We start from the raw sequence: 19843 nt of genomic DNA on the forward strand, positions 1-19843 counted from the left end.
CAGTCATTGCTGCTATTCAAAGCAAGTGGTAACTGGAAGCTCACTTTCTACTGAAGCTACTATTCTATATTTCTAAGCAGATACTGGCCACTCGGGTCCCTCTCTTCTAGAGGATAAATCAAATAACTTATCAAAGGCATTTTCAGATCATCTTTTTCTGGTTTTTGGAAGTTCACCTGCAGTGCAGGATCCTCCAGAAATGCATTCAGTTTCTGCTATAAGGCCAGCCATACACATTTCAAGCAGCATTTAAATCCCAGGCAAGTAATCCACAGACTGCACAGAGACCTTTTTCAACAGCAAATGATGTGCAAAATGAGAGCAATTTTGTTTTGCTTTATTGAAACCAGAGACTCCCCAAATCAGAGGCATTTAGAACATTTATTATCGTTAATCATTGTAGGTTAAATAAAACACCAAAACTACATTTTAGGGCAAAAAATATTATTAGGTATGATACAATTAATACGTAAAACAAAAGGTAAAGTATTAACAGATTGCAGCATCCCATACATGAAGCGAGTGGGTCCAGCCCAGTCAAAGCCCTTATATAAACAAAACAGAGGAAGAATACTTAGCAGATGATTTTAAACTGACAATTTATCACTGACTCTGGTTTAAATAATTAAGGGTAGGATAGTAAAATGTATCACTGTATTAAGACAGTCTAATTATAGTCAGAATGCTTACACATGTAATCTATCTAGTCATGCTTATTACCATGTGCCGTGAAGGATTAGTGAAGACATGGGATGACAGGTAACTTTTCTAGGTATCGATACAGACCCACGTTACACTGCAGCATTTCAGACAGACATGCTGTACCATGAATAAAAATAGTTTTTTTCCTTTTTTTTTTTGAATGTCACTTTATTACTTCAGAATCCCAATTCTTGAATAATAATAGCCTTTTTTAGATTTCTCAGTCTGCAAGACAAACTTTTTCTATAATATGCCATTTTCATGCATAAGAATGGCAAGTCAACAATTGTACCTATGTGTACTTATCTTCTTGCTACCTTTGATCCACAGCTTTAAGTCCATAAAGGTGAAATGATGATTAACAAAAAAATGTACTTACAGAATACAATGTGCAGTATATGAGAACCAGACATAGTGAAAAAACACTACCTGTCAGCACAACAATATAAAACCGTACTTATATACACACACATATGTGGAGCATATATGAAAACCAGTTCCTTCATAATTCTGTTTTTAAACTAGTTCACGACAAGCTAGAAAAGCAAGTCACCCACAACTGGACAGTCACAGTCTCGAGTCATGGTGCAAACAAGCTCCACCAAATATCCTTGGCACTACAGCCTGTGCCTCAGTCCTGCTGCCAGCTCTCTTGAGAAAATAAATCTTGGACAAACCCAGCACCAGCTGGCTAACCTAGAAAGGCAGCATTGATATTACTACTATTCCTATTATTACAGACGATCAGCTACAGAGTCAGGTGCTCCTGTACAGTAATTTAACTTTTCACCAGCCATTAACTACTAAGAGGAATTCCAGTTGCTGCTGAAACTTTTGACTCTGAGATTGGGAGATTTTTCTATGCCATTCTTCTGGCTGTTTTATGAAGGGTAGTGGTACTTTCCAAGCAACATAGGCAACAAAAGGAAGCAGAAATCATTGATTTTACATTTGAAAATCACAATTTTTATAACAAATCCCATTTCAAGAAGCGTGTGAAAGCTGCAGTTTAGCTCTGACGAACAGCAGAGAGGCAACATCATCGTTGAAGGCGAGCCCTCTGTTCAGAGAAAATGAGAGATGCTCTGTGCAGCACAGTGGCCTGTTATTTTTTCACCTGTGACTTCAGACTTCCCTGCTCAAGCTCACAGTAAACCAAATATCAAGAACTTACACAATCAGAATCCTTATTCATTTAAATCTTTTTCTTGACTAAAATTAGAATAAGGTGATTTAGATTTGACCCACCAAATGCAAAAACATCTTGAGCCTACTTAGCATTCAAATTTTAAAAATCTGCCAGACATTCACTGTTAAAAACTTCCAATTTTAAACTATTTTAACATATAACTAATAAATCTGTTCTGATTCACATTCTGCTCAATGGGGGCTGTGAGAGCTGGCACTTACGACAACATCCCATGCAGATCAGCATCATTTGCCAGTTCTAGCATAAGTTATACAAGGTACTTGCAGAATTGTCTTACAAAGCTTTCAGACATCTCAATTAGGATTTAGTAAGTTTTGAGATGCCATGTTAAAAAAAAATGTTACAATGATTTACAAAAGCTAAAAAATCAGTTATGCATTACTGCTATACGTTGAACTAAAATCTATGACATCTTTAAAAACATGGGTTTGATCTCACCTTGTTTCCTGGGTAAAAGGTCTAGCCTTTTACTGGGTTTTACTTAGGAGGAACCAGATCTCTTGCAGCATTGGGTCATAGAGCCCATAAATTGTATGAATTTGTGATGCTGGTAAGTCTGATATTTCTTTAGCGCTGAAGGCCAGGTTAAGCTCTCCCTCCACAGCCAGGTGAAAGAGTCAGGCACCACTGGAAGACTTGCTTGTACCAGGAAGGGATTAAATGTTCCCTAAAGGAGCCTGTCTCTCTCCCCAACTACCAAAAAGGATGATTGCTGAATTTTCACTTAAATAACCCAGGATTATCAGTAAAACAGTTGCTGCAATGAGTCAGAGACATGGATCATATATCAGCACAGGTGACAACTGAAAGTTTACCCAAAATATCCAAGGGCATATTTTCAAGTATGAGTGCTTTCAAAGGAGGCCAAAATATGGGAGAAATGGATTATATGTGAAAAACAATGCAGTTTAGATTCTTAGATAAAATCCAGAGGGACATTTCCCACCTATAACTACTCCAAGCCCTCTGGAGACAAAATGTTCCTGCTGATTTTATCTGGCTCTGTTTCAAGCCCTAATAATTAGTGACATTTTATCAAAGCAATCTAACAATCAGCCAATAAGGTCTGCTTTTTATGTATAAACACGGAAACCACGCTCTTAGCCTGCCTGTTCATGATTTATTGTGCCAAGCTGTTTTTCCTTTTTGTTTGCTTTTCGTAAGTTCCCCCCAAAATGTGCAGTGACGATAATTTTCCTCATAAGAGAACAAATTAATGTTGTGGAATGCAGGCTGGGCTCTGGTTTTGAATCTGGCATTTCTTACCCTAATTCCCATTTCCAATGAGATTGATGAAGAAGATAAATTTGGATTTTATCATCTCAGTCACACAAATTCATAAAAGATGGAAGTGAAAAATGCATACAGTTTTACATTATTACCAGTTCATAACCATCTGTAGGACTTTTTTCCTACACTGCATTTTTCAAGTGCATCATGCTTCAAAGATATCACACAGTGGGTCTTCCACACCACAAATGAGAAGACTACTCCACAAATTCACAGAATTACATTTGTAACCAAACATTCAAGTTTGTTTTATTAGATTCCAGCCTCTAACTCCAAATTATATTGTGCTCTCTTAAGCAGTTTTTGTACAGAAATATCATTCTCTGAACTTGAAGGTCTCTTGGAGCGCAGCAGTGAGATCATGCGGAGTGAGGCACTGTGGCATCCTCTTTTAGAAACCAAGGAATAGGCAACTTTGAACAGAGACAACTTTGGTCTGGGGCACAGATTTGGAGAAAACCTGGTAAGTAGTGGAGATTAAGCCTGTATTTACGTTCTTTCTACATTTTCAGTAATTAATGAAGCCTACACCCTGCACAGGGAATCATTCCAGTCATTGCACAGTGGCTGCATTTTCACTTCCTTCTGGAGCACACTCGAAATGTTTGCGGTCCAGTAGCCTCCTTCATGACAACTCCTTCTTTCACATACACAGCACCTCCTGACACAGATTTTGACGTCTAGTCTGTAAAAACTGCATTCACTCATCCTTTGGATCCATTTTTTTTTTCAGTTAGCAAATTCAGTCCATTTCTTGCTGATGTTTACTGAAAGTGTGAGATGAAGCTACAGATTTACAAAAACAGTGAAGCAGAGTCCGGCTAAAAAGATGGCAGCGAAGCCACAAAAAAAAGCAAATCAGGTTTCAGGTTTTATGGTGGGGTTTTTTTCCACCCTATTATTACAGAGAAAGATCGAAAAACATGCCAAGTCCACTTTGCAATGTAAAAGATAAGTTTTTGCAGCAAAACTAAATTTTATATATAAACCAATCTTTTTATTAAAAAAAAACCCTCAGTCATTGGTTTAAACAGAGAGTTGGAGTACTCTGACATTGTAATTTTGACAGGATATTAGAGAGGATTTTCCAACTGGGTTTTGCAAAATCCCTTTGAAGTAAAGCCTTCTGCTTCTGGTCCTTGCGTTATTGCTCATGGGAAGTATTGAAATTACTGCTTTCAAGATAAGGAGCCACGTCACTGAGATCACAAAGTCCTTTCTCAGTGAAAAAAAAGGCAAATGGTGCTGTTTTTCAAGTAAATCTAAAAAGATCAAGTTGGGTCAGCAGCACCGCCTACCCGTCTGTGAAGTCTCCTTTCCAAGTTTGATTGCTCCATTGTTACCGTTTTCATGAGGATCTAAGGGTGGAATTTGCCGACCTGAAACACATGAGGAGACAGTGAGTTCAATTTTCCTGATATAGTAACACCACCACATGCAGGTAACAGTTAGAAGAATTTAGCTTGCATAAGAATTACATCTGTGAAACTTCACCAGAAAACAACTATCTCCTGTGTATCTTGGATATTTTTCCTTGCATCCTGCTTATGAAAAAACATTTTCACGTTTAAAAACATATATGAAATATGGTTATTGAGAATGCAAGAGGTACACCGGAATTATATTATCCCTGTATTTAAAAAAACCAGTTATCTTACTGAGCACCTTACAACCAAGAAAGAGAAAACTCTCGGCTTTCTCCTAATTCCACTCAAATGTGAATGGCGTAAGTTTAATGAGATCGTGCCTGTCCTAAATCTGCATGGCCTTTAGTCCTTGCACACTAGAGTTTTACAAAGCACTGTAAGTAAACACATGGTGCCTACACTTGAGAGAGAAAAACAAATCTGTTCTTTCCATTGAATCCCTCCCTCCTTTGAATTGTGCCCATGTCCTTCTAATTGACAGCTTTGATTACTTAACACCACCCCCTCCACCGCAAACTCTCCTGACTTTTTAATCATCTTATAGAGTGATTATTTCAAGTGTTTGAAAGAATTTCAGCCATCACAGGAGAGCTAGACATCTCTCCTGGGGCAGCAGGGCACTGCTCCAACTCCATCCCCGTGAGCTCTTTTAGTACTGTTGCTTGCATCTTTTGTCTAACTGCCTTCCTATTAATGGACTTAATAATTAGAATTATAAATGGAAAAACAAGATCCTCCCAGGTCTAATCTATCCTTTGTCTCTGGTGTGCACCTGGCTTTTCCATTAAACTCTTGTGTGATCTCTCCATCAGCACCTTGAGATCTTACAGTCATGGTAATGTACTTTCTCATCACTTTGTGGATTTCTTGAAAATTTTTCTCTGAAGCTGAATCTACTTTCTATGAATTACTCCTTGTTTTACTATTACCCATGTTAAATAACAAGAGTTAAAATCTTTAACATTTGTTATATGCCACTTTCAGAGAACACAAAGTTCCTGTGAACAGCTCATCATAACCCAGGCAGATTATACAGTTTAGATTTCCCCATCCTTTGCTTCATTTATTCACAGCTCTCTTACCAAATGTTCAATGAGTTTTGCACCTATGTTGAAGCCTAAGTCCTACAAATTACTTGGGGGAGTGGTTGTGGTGGGGGGGGGGTTAAAAGCATTCAGGTAAAATCCAATCCCAAAGCAAAATCTCATCTCTAACACTTGTCCTTAAATTACCTTTGGCCAAGACTATCAACATTTCGCCTCTATTATTTAGTCAGTTCTGCACAGGTATGTTATACAAAAAAAGTGTGACTTCTGAAGCAGATATCTTTTTTGTACAACTGAATGTGAAAGGGAAAATTCCTCACATTCCTAAGCTGAAGATACAGTATTTGGTCCAAGAGACTGAGAAATGGGTATCTTGAGGGTTGAAGCATGTATAAGCACTGACATTACAATGCTGAACTCTATTCAGGTCACTAAAATATCAACTTTACACCCTGCTTAACATTCTGTTTGGACTTCATGCTTTTGAAGTAAAATAAAAAGCAGAATAGGTGGTTATAGACCCATCTGTTACATGCATTTAGTTCTGTTGGCTTTGTTTGGAGACAGAGAATCCACTAATTCTTAAAACTCTGGAGAATATGAAGAACATAGTATCGGCTTTCCAAGTAGGTACCACTGATGTTGTAGAGACCTGGAGAGAACTTCTGCATTAGGTACCTACTACTTCTAAAGTGCTTTCAATGCAGTCCCAGGTAAAATAAAATCCTGTCAATTTAAGTCAGAGCAGAACGTAGCTAAAAAGATTAATCTACAGACACAGTTTCCATAATGTGCCATTAAGCAAACACCCTGTAAACATTTGGTTCTTCTAACAGTCACTTTGGAAGCGGAGAGCTTTAACATGCAAAGTAGCCTAACTTTCATCTTACAACTCCTCATTAAACAATGCCGTTATCTCTATTTGCTTTTCATTCAGAGTTTCATATTTCTTATGAGTTTCAAATCTTTTCTACAGTACTCTCGACGTGTATGCCAAGAAGCAGGCAAACTTAGCTTTGGAGCAAAAACCTTGCAGGCTTCAAGGTCAGCAAGCAGTTTGTCCAGTTCAGACCAGGACACAATGTATGTTGTTGAGAATCCCCTGGATTTAATTCACTTCTCAAAACAATAAAACCCACACAGATAACAAGTACAAATAATAAAGACAAAAAAACTCTAGACATATTTGCTGGTTAGTTATTCTGGCCTTTGAACTTAAGTATTGTTTGTCATGAACTAGCCATGTTTTCTGCTGTTTGGATACCACCACCACCACTCCCTTGAGTTCCTTGAACTCAATGCAAGGAAATAAAAGTTTAAACAGTCTAAACTTTTTTCAGGTTTGAGAATATTTTTTTCAGTAGGTGAGTTTTCTCTCACTTACTATTTCTCTTATTACCAGAATTAATAAACCATCAAGTGAAATCATTTTAGTTTTAGTAACAAAACATCCCTGCCCAAGCGGCTTTTATCACGACAGGAGTAACTATTTTGGAGCACAGAACTCAGTCTAACACCTGAGAACCAGCTCCACAGCAAATGATACAGTGATTTCTCATCAAGCATCAGGGAAAGTGAATAAAAAAATCAGTCAGAAATTTGTTTGATTTATTGTCTTTCCCTAGGCCTCCCTGACAGCTAGTCTCATGGCAGATGCTATACCAGAGAAAGGCTTAAGCAGCACAGAACACTAAGGATGAGCAGTGAAACGCTGAGCCTGCATCTACACTTCCTGCATCTAAACCAGCTCAATCACTATTGCCACCTAAAAGCACTGTGATCATCTCATCTTGTCATTCAGCTCCTGATAAATATGGCATCAATATTGCTGACACCAACTCAAATATAGCTGGCACTGAGTGAGGATCAACAGAGGTCATAAAGTGAATTAATTTTAGAAAGTATATACTCATTTAAAATTTGCATCTCACTGGCATCCACAGTCTCTTTTCCAGACCAATAAAAAATACCCCCGTATTAGGTACCGTAAATTAGCATTGCTGTAGGTTATTTCTTTTGTGCAGGTCATGTCAGAAAGGAGCAGCAGTGCTCTGACATCCAGCCATGCAATTCTCATGCTGAAGAGATAAAAAGATTAAGGTAATTCCTGCTCTGTAAAGATAGTCAGCTCAAAAGGACCATGAGAGATTGAACTCATAGAATCATAGAATGGTTTGGAGTAGAAGGGACCTTGATCATCTCGTTCCGAATCCCCCTGCCATAGGCAGGGATGTCATTCATTACATCAAGTTCCTCAGGGTCCCACTCAACCTGGCATCGAACACTTCAGGGATGGGGCATCCACACCCTCTCGAGGCAACCTATTCTCATCTGTTGCTTAACTTAAGATGACAAACTAGACCACAAATAGAGTCTTTGCTCTGTTTTGCAGAGCAGGGCACAACCAGCCAGCTTGCCAAAGGTCACCAAGACCACACCTTAGGATTCCAGATGAAATGGTTAATCACATAGAGAATGTGTGTACATTTATCTAATAATTCTGCAACTAAACTGGTGAAATGAGGAACTCAGGGATAAAATATTACTGAGGCAGTATACAAGTCCTACATGGTTTCCCTTGCTGATATTCCTAATAGAGTTGCTGACTGCAATTTAAAAATTTGATTTTGCATTGGTATTATTAAATATATGACTGTATATTCTGGTTTCATTTCACTAAGATTTAGACCATGTTTCGCAGATTTTGTGCAACAAAACTGTAACCATGCACCTCCACATATTCCTGCAGAGGTCTTTGTGACCTCCATTATCTCATTCCAGTAAACACACCACAGTGTGTCAAATAATAAGCATCACAAGAGGTTGCTCAAATGTAGGGTTACAGAAGTTGTCAGTTCTGAAGTGAACTATCCAGGTTAACAGGTGAAAAGCACTAAAGCAATTGTATCTCCTCCTTTCTGGCATGTTTGAGCTGGGCTGAGGCAGTCCAGGATGAAGGTCAGAGTCTTCTCCAAAGCCCGGTAGAGTTCCAATTCCTGCTACTGAATCTGAGATTTATTAAGAGCTTAATCAGCACTGTGGGTGTTGCTGTTCTGAGAGTGCCAAAGGCAAAGAGATTGGGAAATGGGAGGGTGTGACAAGAGATAAACAAAATGTGAAGGGAGAAAAATGAAAACCGTAGCAAGGGAAGCAAGAGAGACAATAGGGACTGGGTTCAGCTCAGTGAGCAGAACTTGAAGAAAGGCGCATGGGGATTGCTTTGCTGGAAGCAGGATGCATCATCACAGTAATAAAAGCTGCTCACTTTGTTCCTTTTGGAATGCGATGCTCTGGTTAGAAGCTGTGACGTTCATTAGCTCAGAAAAGGCAGGCTTGGAGTTGAGCTTTATGGTTTTGTTTGGGTTTTTTAACATGAAATTATTTTTATCCTTTACCTATACAAGCCTGTATGAAAGGAAAGGCTGGAAACAGCCTTAAAGCTGAGCGTAAGGAAATAGAAACCCCACAACTGTTAGCATGCTGTCAAAGGGACAAACACAACAGTGCATTGAACTTGTATAATGTGGAAACAGATGTGTTGTGATCAACCTGACCTGGCACCTCCAGATGATGAATTCAACTCCCAAAGAAGCATAGTCCTGCTATCTTAGACAACAATTCTGCTAATGGTAAAAGGCAGAGTGCTGCACCGTGGCTTTCTGTGCATTTCTCTCCATCTTCCCGAAAATCATGTACAGCATAATTTTTACAGGGCTGGAGGAAGGTGAGGTTTTTGTTAATGGAGGATGTGAAATCCATTTCACTCTGCCCCAGAGCAGCAGCCTGGCATCTATCACAGCTCAGGTGAGCTTTTCTAATGGCTCCCCTGAGAAAAGATCAACATTTTCAAGCGGTGATACGACAGCTATACAATGGCCAGAACCTCCTCCTCAAAGTGTCTGCTGTATCACAGCAGTATGAGCCACCGCAAAGCACTGCTCTCTATAAACCTCATTAATAAAGAACAGCCATCTGTGAAGACACGACAGAATGAAGCAGGCACATCTTATCCAACAGTTTTGGCAGTTTTCTGCACCTGTAGGACTTAAAATAGTCACTCGTCACATCTCCCCAAATCCTTTCACACTTTGAAACCCATTTCACTGCTATTTTAGAAGCTGCCCATGTTCTCACATGGGTCATAAAGTCTGGCCCACTAGTCTGACTCTAATTTCTTCTTCTCCCCCATATTTATAGTGAAGTAATGTTTTCCCCATCTGACAGATGACTGCTGTTTACTCTTTACTCATGTTGTAACTTTTCATGCAAGGGAACACATCCTTAAAATAAAATCTATTGCATAACTAAACATAGTTAACTTGAAATTATTTTAATACTCCTAATAGCACATCTAACAGCATCTCCATGCAAGAAAATAAAGCCTTTGTTTGGTTTGTTTCTTTAAGGCAAAAGCATAGATTGCTGACACTGAGGTTCTTGCTAGGGGAAGCAGCAATACAACTACATTTTGCTCATTTAATGAAAATGTCCAGAAAAAAAAAAACCCAAAAGTAACAAATATTTTAATCCTGCATGCATCAAAGTAAACAGCAGTAGTCCTAATGACTTTAATTACTGAGAGATCCAACTCTGATTCAAGGTCCTGCTGTAATTAACTGTGGGCTGTTTCAGTTTATTTACTAGTTTATATTGAGGAGCTCTCCTTGCTTGGAGAGAAATCTCGTACCTCATGTTTAACTTCAGGAGTAGTCCAAAGGTCATTAAGTTGTGCTCCATTCACTAAAATTTGAAATTAAGAGGAGGACTAATCCTATAACACAGGGAACAGAAACTGCAAAGAATATAATCTAAAATATAAGTTCAGACAATGTTTTTCAATCCTTTTACACTCCCTACAAAAATTCAATTATGAGTTTGGACTACCTTAAAAACTGGTGCATGTGAATTGCTTTGTAACATAAATGTACTTTATTTTCTTAGAATATCTTTCATAGACCTCTTCAAAGGAATTCACAGATACCTACAAATTAGCAGATAACGGGATGAAAACCACCATACTCATCACTCACAAAGCTTGAAGATCATCCATCTGCAATTCCATCCGTCCAAGTCCATCTGAGTCAGTGCAAACACTGAATGTCTTCTGGAAGGATCCCTTCCCCATTCCAGACAGACACTTCACACCTTCCTCTTTAGATTGTCCAGTAAACAACTGGTTAAACTGTAAACTCTAGAGACTGAGTTTGATTTGTTTTTTTAAATCTCTGAGTATTTCTAGGAAACAAGTATTTGGGTTACATTAAATATTCAATATATGAGCTGCTGGCAAGGCATCAGAAAATCAATAGCTTCGTACATTTATAACTGAGCATTTACCACATGAAAGGCTGAATCTCAAGACAGAAACTGGTCTAATTAGGAAGCCTCATCTAGGAAGAACATTCTTATCTGGATTTTTAAACATCACCCCGTCTCTCCTCCTCGTAGTACTAGCATCAGTAAGACCGAGTGTGCTAACCACTCTTTACACACTCTCCATAAATTGATTCTGATAATCTTGTTCCCCACTTCTTTCTCACCCTCAACAGAAGATGCTGAAATGCTTCAATCTTGCCCCCTTTGGTAGCACACTGATCTCCAACATTTGTCGGATGGGGCCCTGAGCAACTTGATCTAGTGGGGGGCACCCCTGCCCATGTCAGGGAATTGGAACTAGATGACCTTTAAGGTCCCTTCCAACCCAAACCATCCTATGGTTCTGTGATTTGCCAGACTTTAAAAAAATAACACATAGATGTAATTTTTTTTGTTGTTGTTTGTTTAGGCACAAGTTTATTTCATATTTCACTTGGCTAGGTATTCTTCAGCAGCTTACTTGTCCCACCACCTGCTCACCTTTGGACCTACTGATGCAGACTAGTATCAGCCTGGGAGGTACAGCCTCAGCTTTGCCATTTACGGAGGATGGCTTTTATGTAATCTGCTCTTTCGTATCTGGGGCACCTTCACACTGAGGTAACAGGCAACACACACAGGCTGAGGAGAAACAGCTGGGCGTGTACTAGATTTGAATAAGGTAACTAAGGCTTATTTGAGCTGCTAAATGAACAGGTGTCTGAAAATTGCAAGGGTGTGATTGCCACTAAATGATAGTACACATGGGGCAGCTTGTTTAGTCTTTGAAAACCAGCCAGGCACAAGCAAAGGTCAGTGGACAAAGGTCAGCCCTACAGCCAAGAAGGGGCAATATAGAACAAGGTATGGCCCCCTGCACAGGCACAACTTTATTATACTATGATTGTATAATACATTACTGGCATTTTTGCTGCTGCTAAAGTATAAACTAATTACAGGGAGCCACTGTGCCTATGATTCTTCTAAGGCTGAGAATAAAAAGTTAATAACATTTGATCCTATAGAAACTCAGCTATTAAAAAAGAACTACTGGAATACATGAAAAAAAATACTGTTAAGCCTTTTTTATGTCAAAAACCTCTAAAGAAAGACACTGGGAAAAATTTAGCTCAAGTGGGGAATATATAACTGTATTAAAAATATTCTTCTTTAAGAGACATAAATCAGCCACGTGATATTTCACAATCACAGCAAGGTTTCAGTCAGGCACTGCTGAATGCAACCAGGGTAAGTGTAGTGGCTTGCCATTTGAAATCGCACGGGTACAACAGAAACCAGGAGCTGCAGCCCATCACTCAGCTCAGTGCAAACCCTCCAGTACAGAGAACACTAACTTTGCTGACTTAGGCAAATAAGGCTGAGGAGGCAGATTGAGCATAAGTACACAGACTGCAGAATACCTCTCCTGCCAAATTTGACCCAACCTCAAAAATTCAGAAACTTTTACTGATTCTAGTCATTCACATTTTGTATTTTCTTGATAAGAATTAAGGACAATGAATTTGCATTGAGACTGCGTTATGAAGACATCCCTCTTAGCAGCCAAATCCTCAAATTCTGAGAGAAAACTTATTTTAAAAAATCTTTTAAGCATAATGTAACATAATAATCTTAGAAATTAAGTGATCTGTCTATAATCTCTATCATTTATCCAAGATATTTCTAGTTGTCAGCAAAACATCCCAGTTCCCTTTTTCTTCTTTACACCTTCTTTATATCATTATGATAAGTAAGTTTTTCCCATTATACCATTTCACTCTTTTCATAACAGTGTCCCTGGAAAAAAAGACAGTTGTTAGACACCTTAGGAAGGAAAAATGTTTATGTTAAAAAAGCCCTGGGAAATGAAAAGCATAAGTAAGCAGGAGGTAAATTGTTTAGCTAAATTAAAATGAAGTCTACACTTTCTGTTTGTGCTATCAATTTCAAGGAGGATTTAATGACGAAATTCTCCACACATGTTGGAATAGTCTTCCAAATCTAGGCTGTAAGACAGACAACACATACAGTCCAACTACAAAGTCCAAGGTAAACAGAAGCTGCTGCCTGCTGCCTCATTGTTCAGAGGCTGGGAAGCTGCACCATGCCCTTCTACAGCAGCACAAAGAGAAGGGCAGGAGCTCTCAGGCAGCATGAAAGCAAAAAACTAAAGCTGCAACGTGACTTCCAGGGCACCACACAAACAAAATTAGTCAACAGAGCAGGAGACATGACCTATGAAGGATTTCATACACTGAAAAAGCAGAAATGCTGCTATGCAACTTTGGCAGAGACAGACTTTTTTGGAAATTGCACCAAGACTGAAGTGGTGTAAAACATCAGAAAGTTACTTATAATATATCTGCTGCCCAGTCATAACCATACTAATTAATTCTCCTGCTACTCAAGCATTTTTCACTTGGTTTCCACTGTATTTCCACAAACATACACTACCAATTTTCTCCTTTCTCTCCTCTGAGTGCTCGATAAGGTCACAAGTACATCCACTGAGACCAAATATTTCTATATATAGAAATAATTGCCTGTGGAATTAAGTGCACTTGCCTGGGTATCTAGTTCATACTAAACTTAATTTAGCTGATTTTCCTCATCTATTATATCCATTATTAGGGACAGTGCACACTGCCAGCAATGTGTATCAAAGATGGAAACTAATTATCTAATTACGTGGCAAGAATGAGTTCCTCCGCGAGAACATTCACAACCATGGGACGCAGACAAACAAGTAAACTATCACAAGGAAGAACCAGTTCCTCCAGACAGCCATGTTACACACACCTCTTTTTTAAAAGGAGGAAAAAAAAGGTAATGTATTCTAGGAATACTGGTTCTCATTAACCATTTCAAATACATCCCATGTATGTGAAGCAAACACTTGAACAGGCCATATCTCAGGCAAAGTGTGGTAGATAATATCAGCTGATTATGAATATGTGAAATAAAATAAAGTAATTGCAGGGAAACAAGGCTGAGTTTCCGGACATACTATCTCCTAGGTCTCTGCACCTCAGAATAGGATTCACAGAATAGGAGCCACCAGTAATGGAAAAGGGTCAGGTCATGGAGCTCTGAAGAAATCTCAACCCATATAATCTGAGCATGCACAAGGAGCAAGCCAGTGTCACTGTAAGGCTGCTCTTTATCATCCCTATTGTTTTTGAAGGGTTGTGGAGAAAGGTAAATGTAATGTCTGTCTTCAAAAAGCACAATAATAAGCTATGGATCTACAGGCTGCTTAACCTCACTCTACTTCCCAGGAAAACCACAGAGCAAAACCCTGAGAAGCTGCTTCTGAGCACAAGGTGAAGATGACCAGGACCAAGTCAGTATGGGCTTAGTAAGGGTTAACCAGGTGCAACCAACCTCGTTGCCCTAAATGACAGCATGACTGGATCTGTGATCAAAGGAGAGCACTGGATGTTATCTACCTTGATTTTAGCAAAGCTTTCAATACTTTTCCCTACAGCATCCTGGTACATCCAAGTTGGGATGTTATTGTCTAGATAGGACGACTGTTAGCTGTGTGAGAAATTGGCTGGATCATCATACCCAAAAGGTCAGTGGTTAACAGTACTCATCTACCCCCAGGCCAGTTACAAGTAGAGTACTTTGCTTAATACCTTTTATCAGTGGCCTGATGGACAAAAAAACACACACCCACTTCAACGCTCAGATGATACCCAACTCAGGGGTGTATTCAATATCCTTGAGGGCAGGGCTGCTGTACAGAGGGTCTTAGGCTGGAGGCAGAGATGGGTCAACAGGAACCTTATGTACTTCAGAAAGGACAAATGCCAAGCCCTGCTTGTAGGAAGGAAGAGCCCCTGTCTATGAGACAGGCTGGGGACTGGCTGTCTGGAAAGTAAATCTGCCAAAAAGAACCTGAGGGTGGCAATCTGAGTATGAGGCAGCAGCATGCCCTGTCAGCAAAGACAGCCAGCAGGATCCTCAGCCATACCCACAAGAGCCCAGACAGAACATCAGATAAAGTGGTTATCTCCTTCTAGATATAGTCTAACATCAGCTGGGTCACACTTGTTTTGGGCCCCCCAGAAAAAAAATGTTGACAACCTGGCACAAATTCAGAGGAGGGCCGCAAGACAGTCAGGGCTCGAGCACTTGCCCTGTGAGGAAAGGCTGACAAAACAGGGCCAGTTCAGCCTGGAGATAAAATGGCTTTGGTGGACCACAAAGCTGTTTGTCAGTACCTGTGGGAAAGGCTGCTAAGAAGACTGAATCAGGCTCTTTAGTGAGGTGCATCCAGGACAAGGAGCTATGGGGGCTGTGAATTGAATCAGGATAGGTTCTGGCTTGATACAACAGGGTGGGGATGTCACTGTGAGGACTATTTAAATACTGGACTCAGCTGCCCAAAGAGGTTGTGGAACCTCTGCTCTGGGGTCCAGCCAAACAATGGCCCAAGCACCCTGGTCTGAATTCACTATCAAGTCTGCCTGGAACAGGAAGTTGGACTAAAGGTCTTGTGAGGTCCCTTCCAGCCTGAAAAGTCCTTCCCACTTGCAGACAGAGACCAACACTGGAACCCCTAAAAGGCAGACTAAATGAGACATTTTTTCTTCTCCTCATGACAAGTGTTAGTTTCATCATGTTTAAAAGACCTGGAAAGAAATTTACGTTGGGGCTGTTTTTTAAACGGATTCCACTGCAATAACTGCTTTTTACTTATCAATGTCCTCCAGGAGCATTTGTCAACATTTAAGTTTTTATCAACATGATTGTAAGATCAACAGAATTGCCTTTACAGCAGGCTTCATCTGAAACAGAAGATGTGACCCAGGTCAGGGTTTATATACAGATTTAGAATGAACAGGCTTATCCTGTATCTATTATGTTTTGCTCTGGTGTATTCAAAGTTTTTCTTAGTTTACCTGTGCATAAACAGCAGCCATACTACCAGCTCAGTGGGATTTATTGATGTCCTTGGGAAAGTAGTTTATAGACCCAAAACAAACTGCTATTTTCAGAAGACCCCCGAATAACCAAAATGAATTAATTAAATAAAGGGAACATTTACTTACTTATTCCTTGAAAAAGTTCTTCAATATTAACAGCATTCTTTGCACTGGTTTCAACAACAATTGCACCTATAGATTCTGCATATTCTTTGGCATCCTTCATAGGAACCTCCCTACAAAAAAAAAAAAAATAAAAAAATAACACATTTACAAATAAAAGAAGTCAAATTAAATAAAAAAAATTGGGGGGGACACCCAATCTCAAACACAGCCTGATCAGAAAAGCATTAATATGCTTTTCTTCTTGGCAAAAGTAATACTATCTTTCTTCATATGGCATTTAGATCATCATATTCAAAATATTAACATTTCAACAGTGATCAATCTGCAGATTTCTGAGACTTGGTGTTGACTTCATGCCTTGAAAGAAAGAAGATAATTTAAATGACAACCCATTTGTTTGTATTTTAAGCTTGACTTCGATAAGAAAAGCATTAAAATGCTTGAGAAAAGACACACAACTCTGCTGATCCAGGCAGCAACCAGCACTCTCCAACTGTTCAAACAAGATAGGGTACGAATGTTGTGGATGAAAGCGATAAGAGCATCGCATGTCTTGGTCTTTACAGCAAGGAAATGAGAGATTCTCAAATAAATATGAAAGCACATCAACAACAGCGATCTGTGAGTGCCAGTTCACTGGGGAAAGACCACTATTCTGTGCCTTGTCACCAAAGTGACATCACCTTAAAATCACTGGTAGAACACCCTCATTTTGTAGCCAATACTTCACATGTCAAAAGCTGGCAAATGTAGTTTACAACATACAATAAACTTCCACTTCAGACAAGCAAGCCCCATGCTGACCTTGTATCTGCCTGAGCCAAGTGGCAAAGATGGATCTGCCTGTGTCTGCTGCTGTCTGTAACCACCTCCATTCCTAATTTCTGAGCAACAGCTGAGAATCTGAGAGACTGAACAAGCTAACAGGCACCAAGGTACACGCAATTAGGGGAGCACATGTTGAAACACCAGGCTGCCAGCACAATTGTTCAACACATCAAGCGTTGTTTTGTGTGGCTTTATAGATGTCTGTCGCACATGCAGAATTTACACCAGCTCCTTCACCCCACAGCTCTGATATACCAACCCAGACTCCTCAACAATTTCCTCCCAGCCTGAGTGCCTTGGACTTTAATAGAAGGTACCTACGTGGGATCACAGCAACACAATTTCATTATTAGCTTATGGAGCTGTATGTTTTAAATAAATCAGATCTGCTGCTCATGGGAAACAGGGAGAGAGCCAGAATAATTGCCAGATTTATGACAAATCTTTTTCAAAAAAGTAGCCTACAATTCCAACATCTGGATTCAGAGCTTGTTTCTATTACTTGCTTCTTTGTATTGTCTTTATATGGCAGAAGACACAGGGAAGGCAGCATTCCCCTTACTAATTCTGAAATGGCACCTTGGTCTTTATTATGAAAGATACTACTATTTGCAGATGGCTCTGGAGATAAGAAAAAAGGAACTTAACTACATAACATAATATTCAAACAACAGTAAAGGGAGAAATTTGAAAGCATAGGGTTATGTAAGGAAGACTGTCAACTTGTGTAATTTGGATAAGAAAGCAAACTTCAGGAGTCAAGGAAACAGTAATGCAGCAGCAAGTAACAATATTCCAAGGAAGCATCACAAAACTTTGTAGCTTTCTCTGATAACATCTTTAAAGAAAGCTATTCATGTCCACAGCACATGGGCAATAAGCGTCGTGCCATCCAGTGCTGCCAGCATCAAAAAGGCTGCATACATCAAGTGGACTTATCATAATCTGGATGTTAGCACTGTTAAGATGTTACCTTGTCAAAAAGGAAAAGTACAAATGCTGGAACTCTAAGAAAAGCGATGACTACACGCAAGATCGGGTGAAGAGGGAAGAAGGCAACAACCATCACTGGAGTGCTGAGCAAGTGTTATTCCAAGGCTACAGTAAAAGTTAGAGGAATAACTTCTAGAATCATCACAGAATGATTTGGGTTGGAAGGGACCTTAAAGTTTGAAATTCCCTGCCATGGGCAGGGAGACCTTTCACTAGACCAGGTTGCTCAAGGCCTCATCCAACTTGGTCTTGAACACTTCCAGAAGTGGAGCATCCACTGCTTCTCTGGGCAACCTGTTCCAGTATCTCATCACCCTCATAATAAGAATTCCTTCCTAACATCTAATCCAAGCCTACTTTCAGTTTGAAACCATCTGCCCTTGTTCTGTCACTACATGCCCCTATAAACAGTGTCTCGCCACCTTCTTTGTAGGCTCCCTTCAGGTACTGGAAGACCACAATTAGGTCACGCTGAAGTCTCCTCTTCTCCCAGTTCTCTCAGCCTTGCCTCGTAGGACAGATGCTCCATCTCTTTACTCATTCTTGGTGGCCCTCTTCCGGACTCACTCCAACAGGTGAATGTCCTTCCTGTGCTGGGGACCCCAGAGCTGGATGCAGCACTCCAGGTGGGGTATCACAAGAGCAGAGTAGAGGGGCAGAATCATCTCCCTCGACCTACTGGCCCCGTTGCTTGTGATGTAGCCCAGGACACAACTGGCTTTTTGGTCTGCAAGTGCACACTGCCAGCTCATGTCCAGCCTCTCATCCATCAGCATCCCCAAGGTCTTCTTGGCAAGGCTGCTCTTGATCTGTTCATCCCCAGCCTGTATTGATACTGGGGGCTGCCCTGACCTGGTAGAAGGTGCAAGCACCTTATACTTGGTCTTGTTAAACCTCATGAGCTTCCCATGCGCCCACCTCTTGAGCTTGTCCAGGTCCCTCTGGATGGCATCCCATCCTTCAGGTGTGCCAATACCACCACTCAGCATGGTGTTATCAGCAAACTGCTGAGGGTGCACTTGATTCCTTCATCTGTGTCATTAATGAAGATATTAAATAACACTGGTCCGAATGCAGATCCCTGAGGGACACCACTTGTCACTGGTGTCCATTGGGACTCTGAGCCGTTGACCACTACCCTGTGGACGTGACTGTTTAACCAATTCCCTATCCATCGAACAGTCCACAAGTCGAATCCATCTCTCCAGTTTAGAGAGAAGGATGTTATGGGGGACCGTGTCAAAGCTTTACAGAAGTCCAGATAAATGACATCTGTAGCCCCTCCCATGTCCACTGATGTCATCACTCCATCATGGAGGGCCACTAGGTTGGTCAGGCAGAACTTTCTCTTGGTGAAGCTGTGCTGGCTGTCCTGAGTCACCTTCTTGTCCTCCATGTACTTTAACACAGCTTCTAGGAGAATATGTTCCATAATCTTCCCAGGCACAGAGCTGAGGCTGACAGGTCAGTAGTTCCCAGGGTCCTCCTTTCTAGCCTTTTTTAAAATGGGTACAATGCTTCCCCTTTTCCAGTCACCTAGGACTTCACGACTTTTCAAATATCATGGAGTATGGCTTGGCAAATACATAGCCAATTCCTTCAGGACTCTGGGATGCATCTCATTGGGTCCCATAGACTTACGTAAGTTCAGGTTCCTCAGGTGGACATGAACCTGATCTTTCCTTACAGTGGGAGTGTGGCAGTTTGAGCCACATTAGAAATCCAAAATCCAATTTTCAGGCTTCCCTCCCACCCCTTCTCACAATTTATCCTAACACCAGAGAGAAACTTTCAGACCAGAGGCTTCTGTAGGGGAAGGGGGAAGTATATACATTTATTTACACAAATAAATATACTGTACTGTACAAACTAAAAGCAACTACATATATAAATTTACATTTCCGTCAGTCCTTTTAGCCCCTTCCTTTAACT

At 40.2% G+C, this 19843-nt stretch overlaps 1 protein-coding gene across 1 annotated transcript in view; it reads right to left on the minus strand.

Moving 5' to 3' along the window:
• Nucleotides 1–316: 316 nt before the first annotated feature.
• The window catches only part of RAB31 (RAB31, member RAS oncogene family), a 66798-nt gene continuing 47271 nt past the window's right edge, over nt 317–19843 (minus strand). The window contains exons 6-7 of the mRNA XM_027737138.2: nt 16091–16200; nt 317–4581 (exon numbers count right to left, since the gene is read on the minus strand). Of these exons, the coding sequence (XP_027592939.1) occupies nt 4484–4581; nt 16091–16200 (208 nt within the window). The 3' untranslated portion in view covers nt 317–4483. The remainder of the gene's footprint in view (nt 4582–16090; nt 16201–19843) is intronic.

Source organism: Pipra filicauda, unplaced genomic scaffold, assembly GCF_003945595.2.
Source record: "Pipra filicauda isolate LSUMZ 115617 unplaced genomic scaffold, ASM394559v2 scaffold271_size1040873_pilon, whole genome shotgun sequence".
Taxonomy (NCBI): domain Eukaryota; kingdom Metazoa; phylum Chordata; class Aves; order Passeriformes; family Pipridae; genus Pipra; species Pipra filicauda.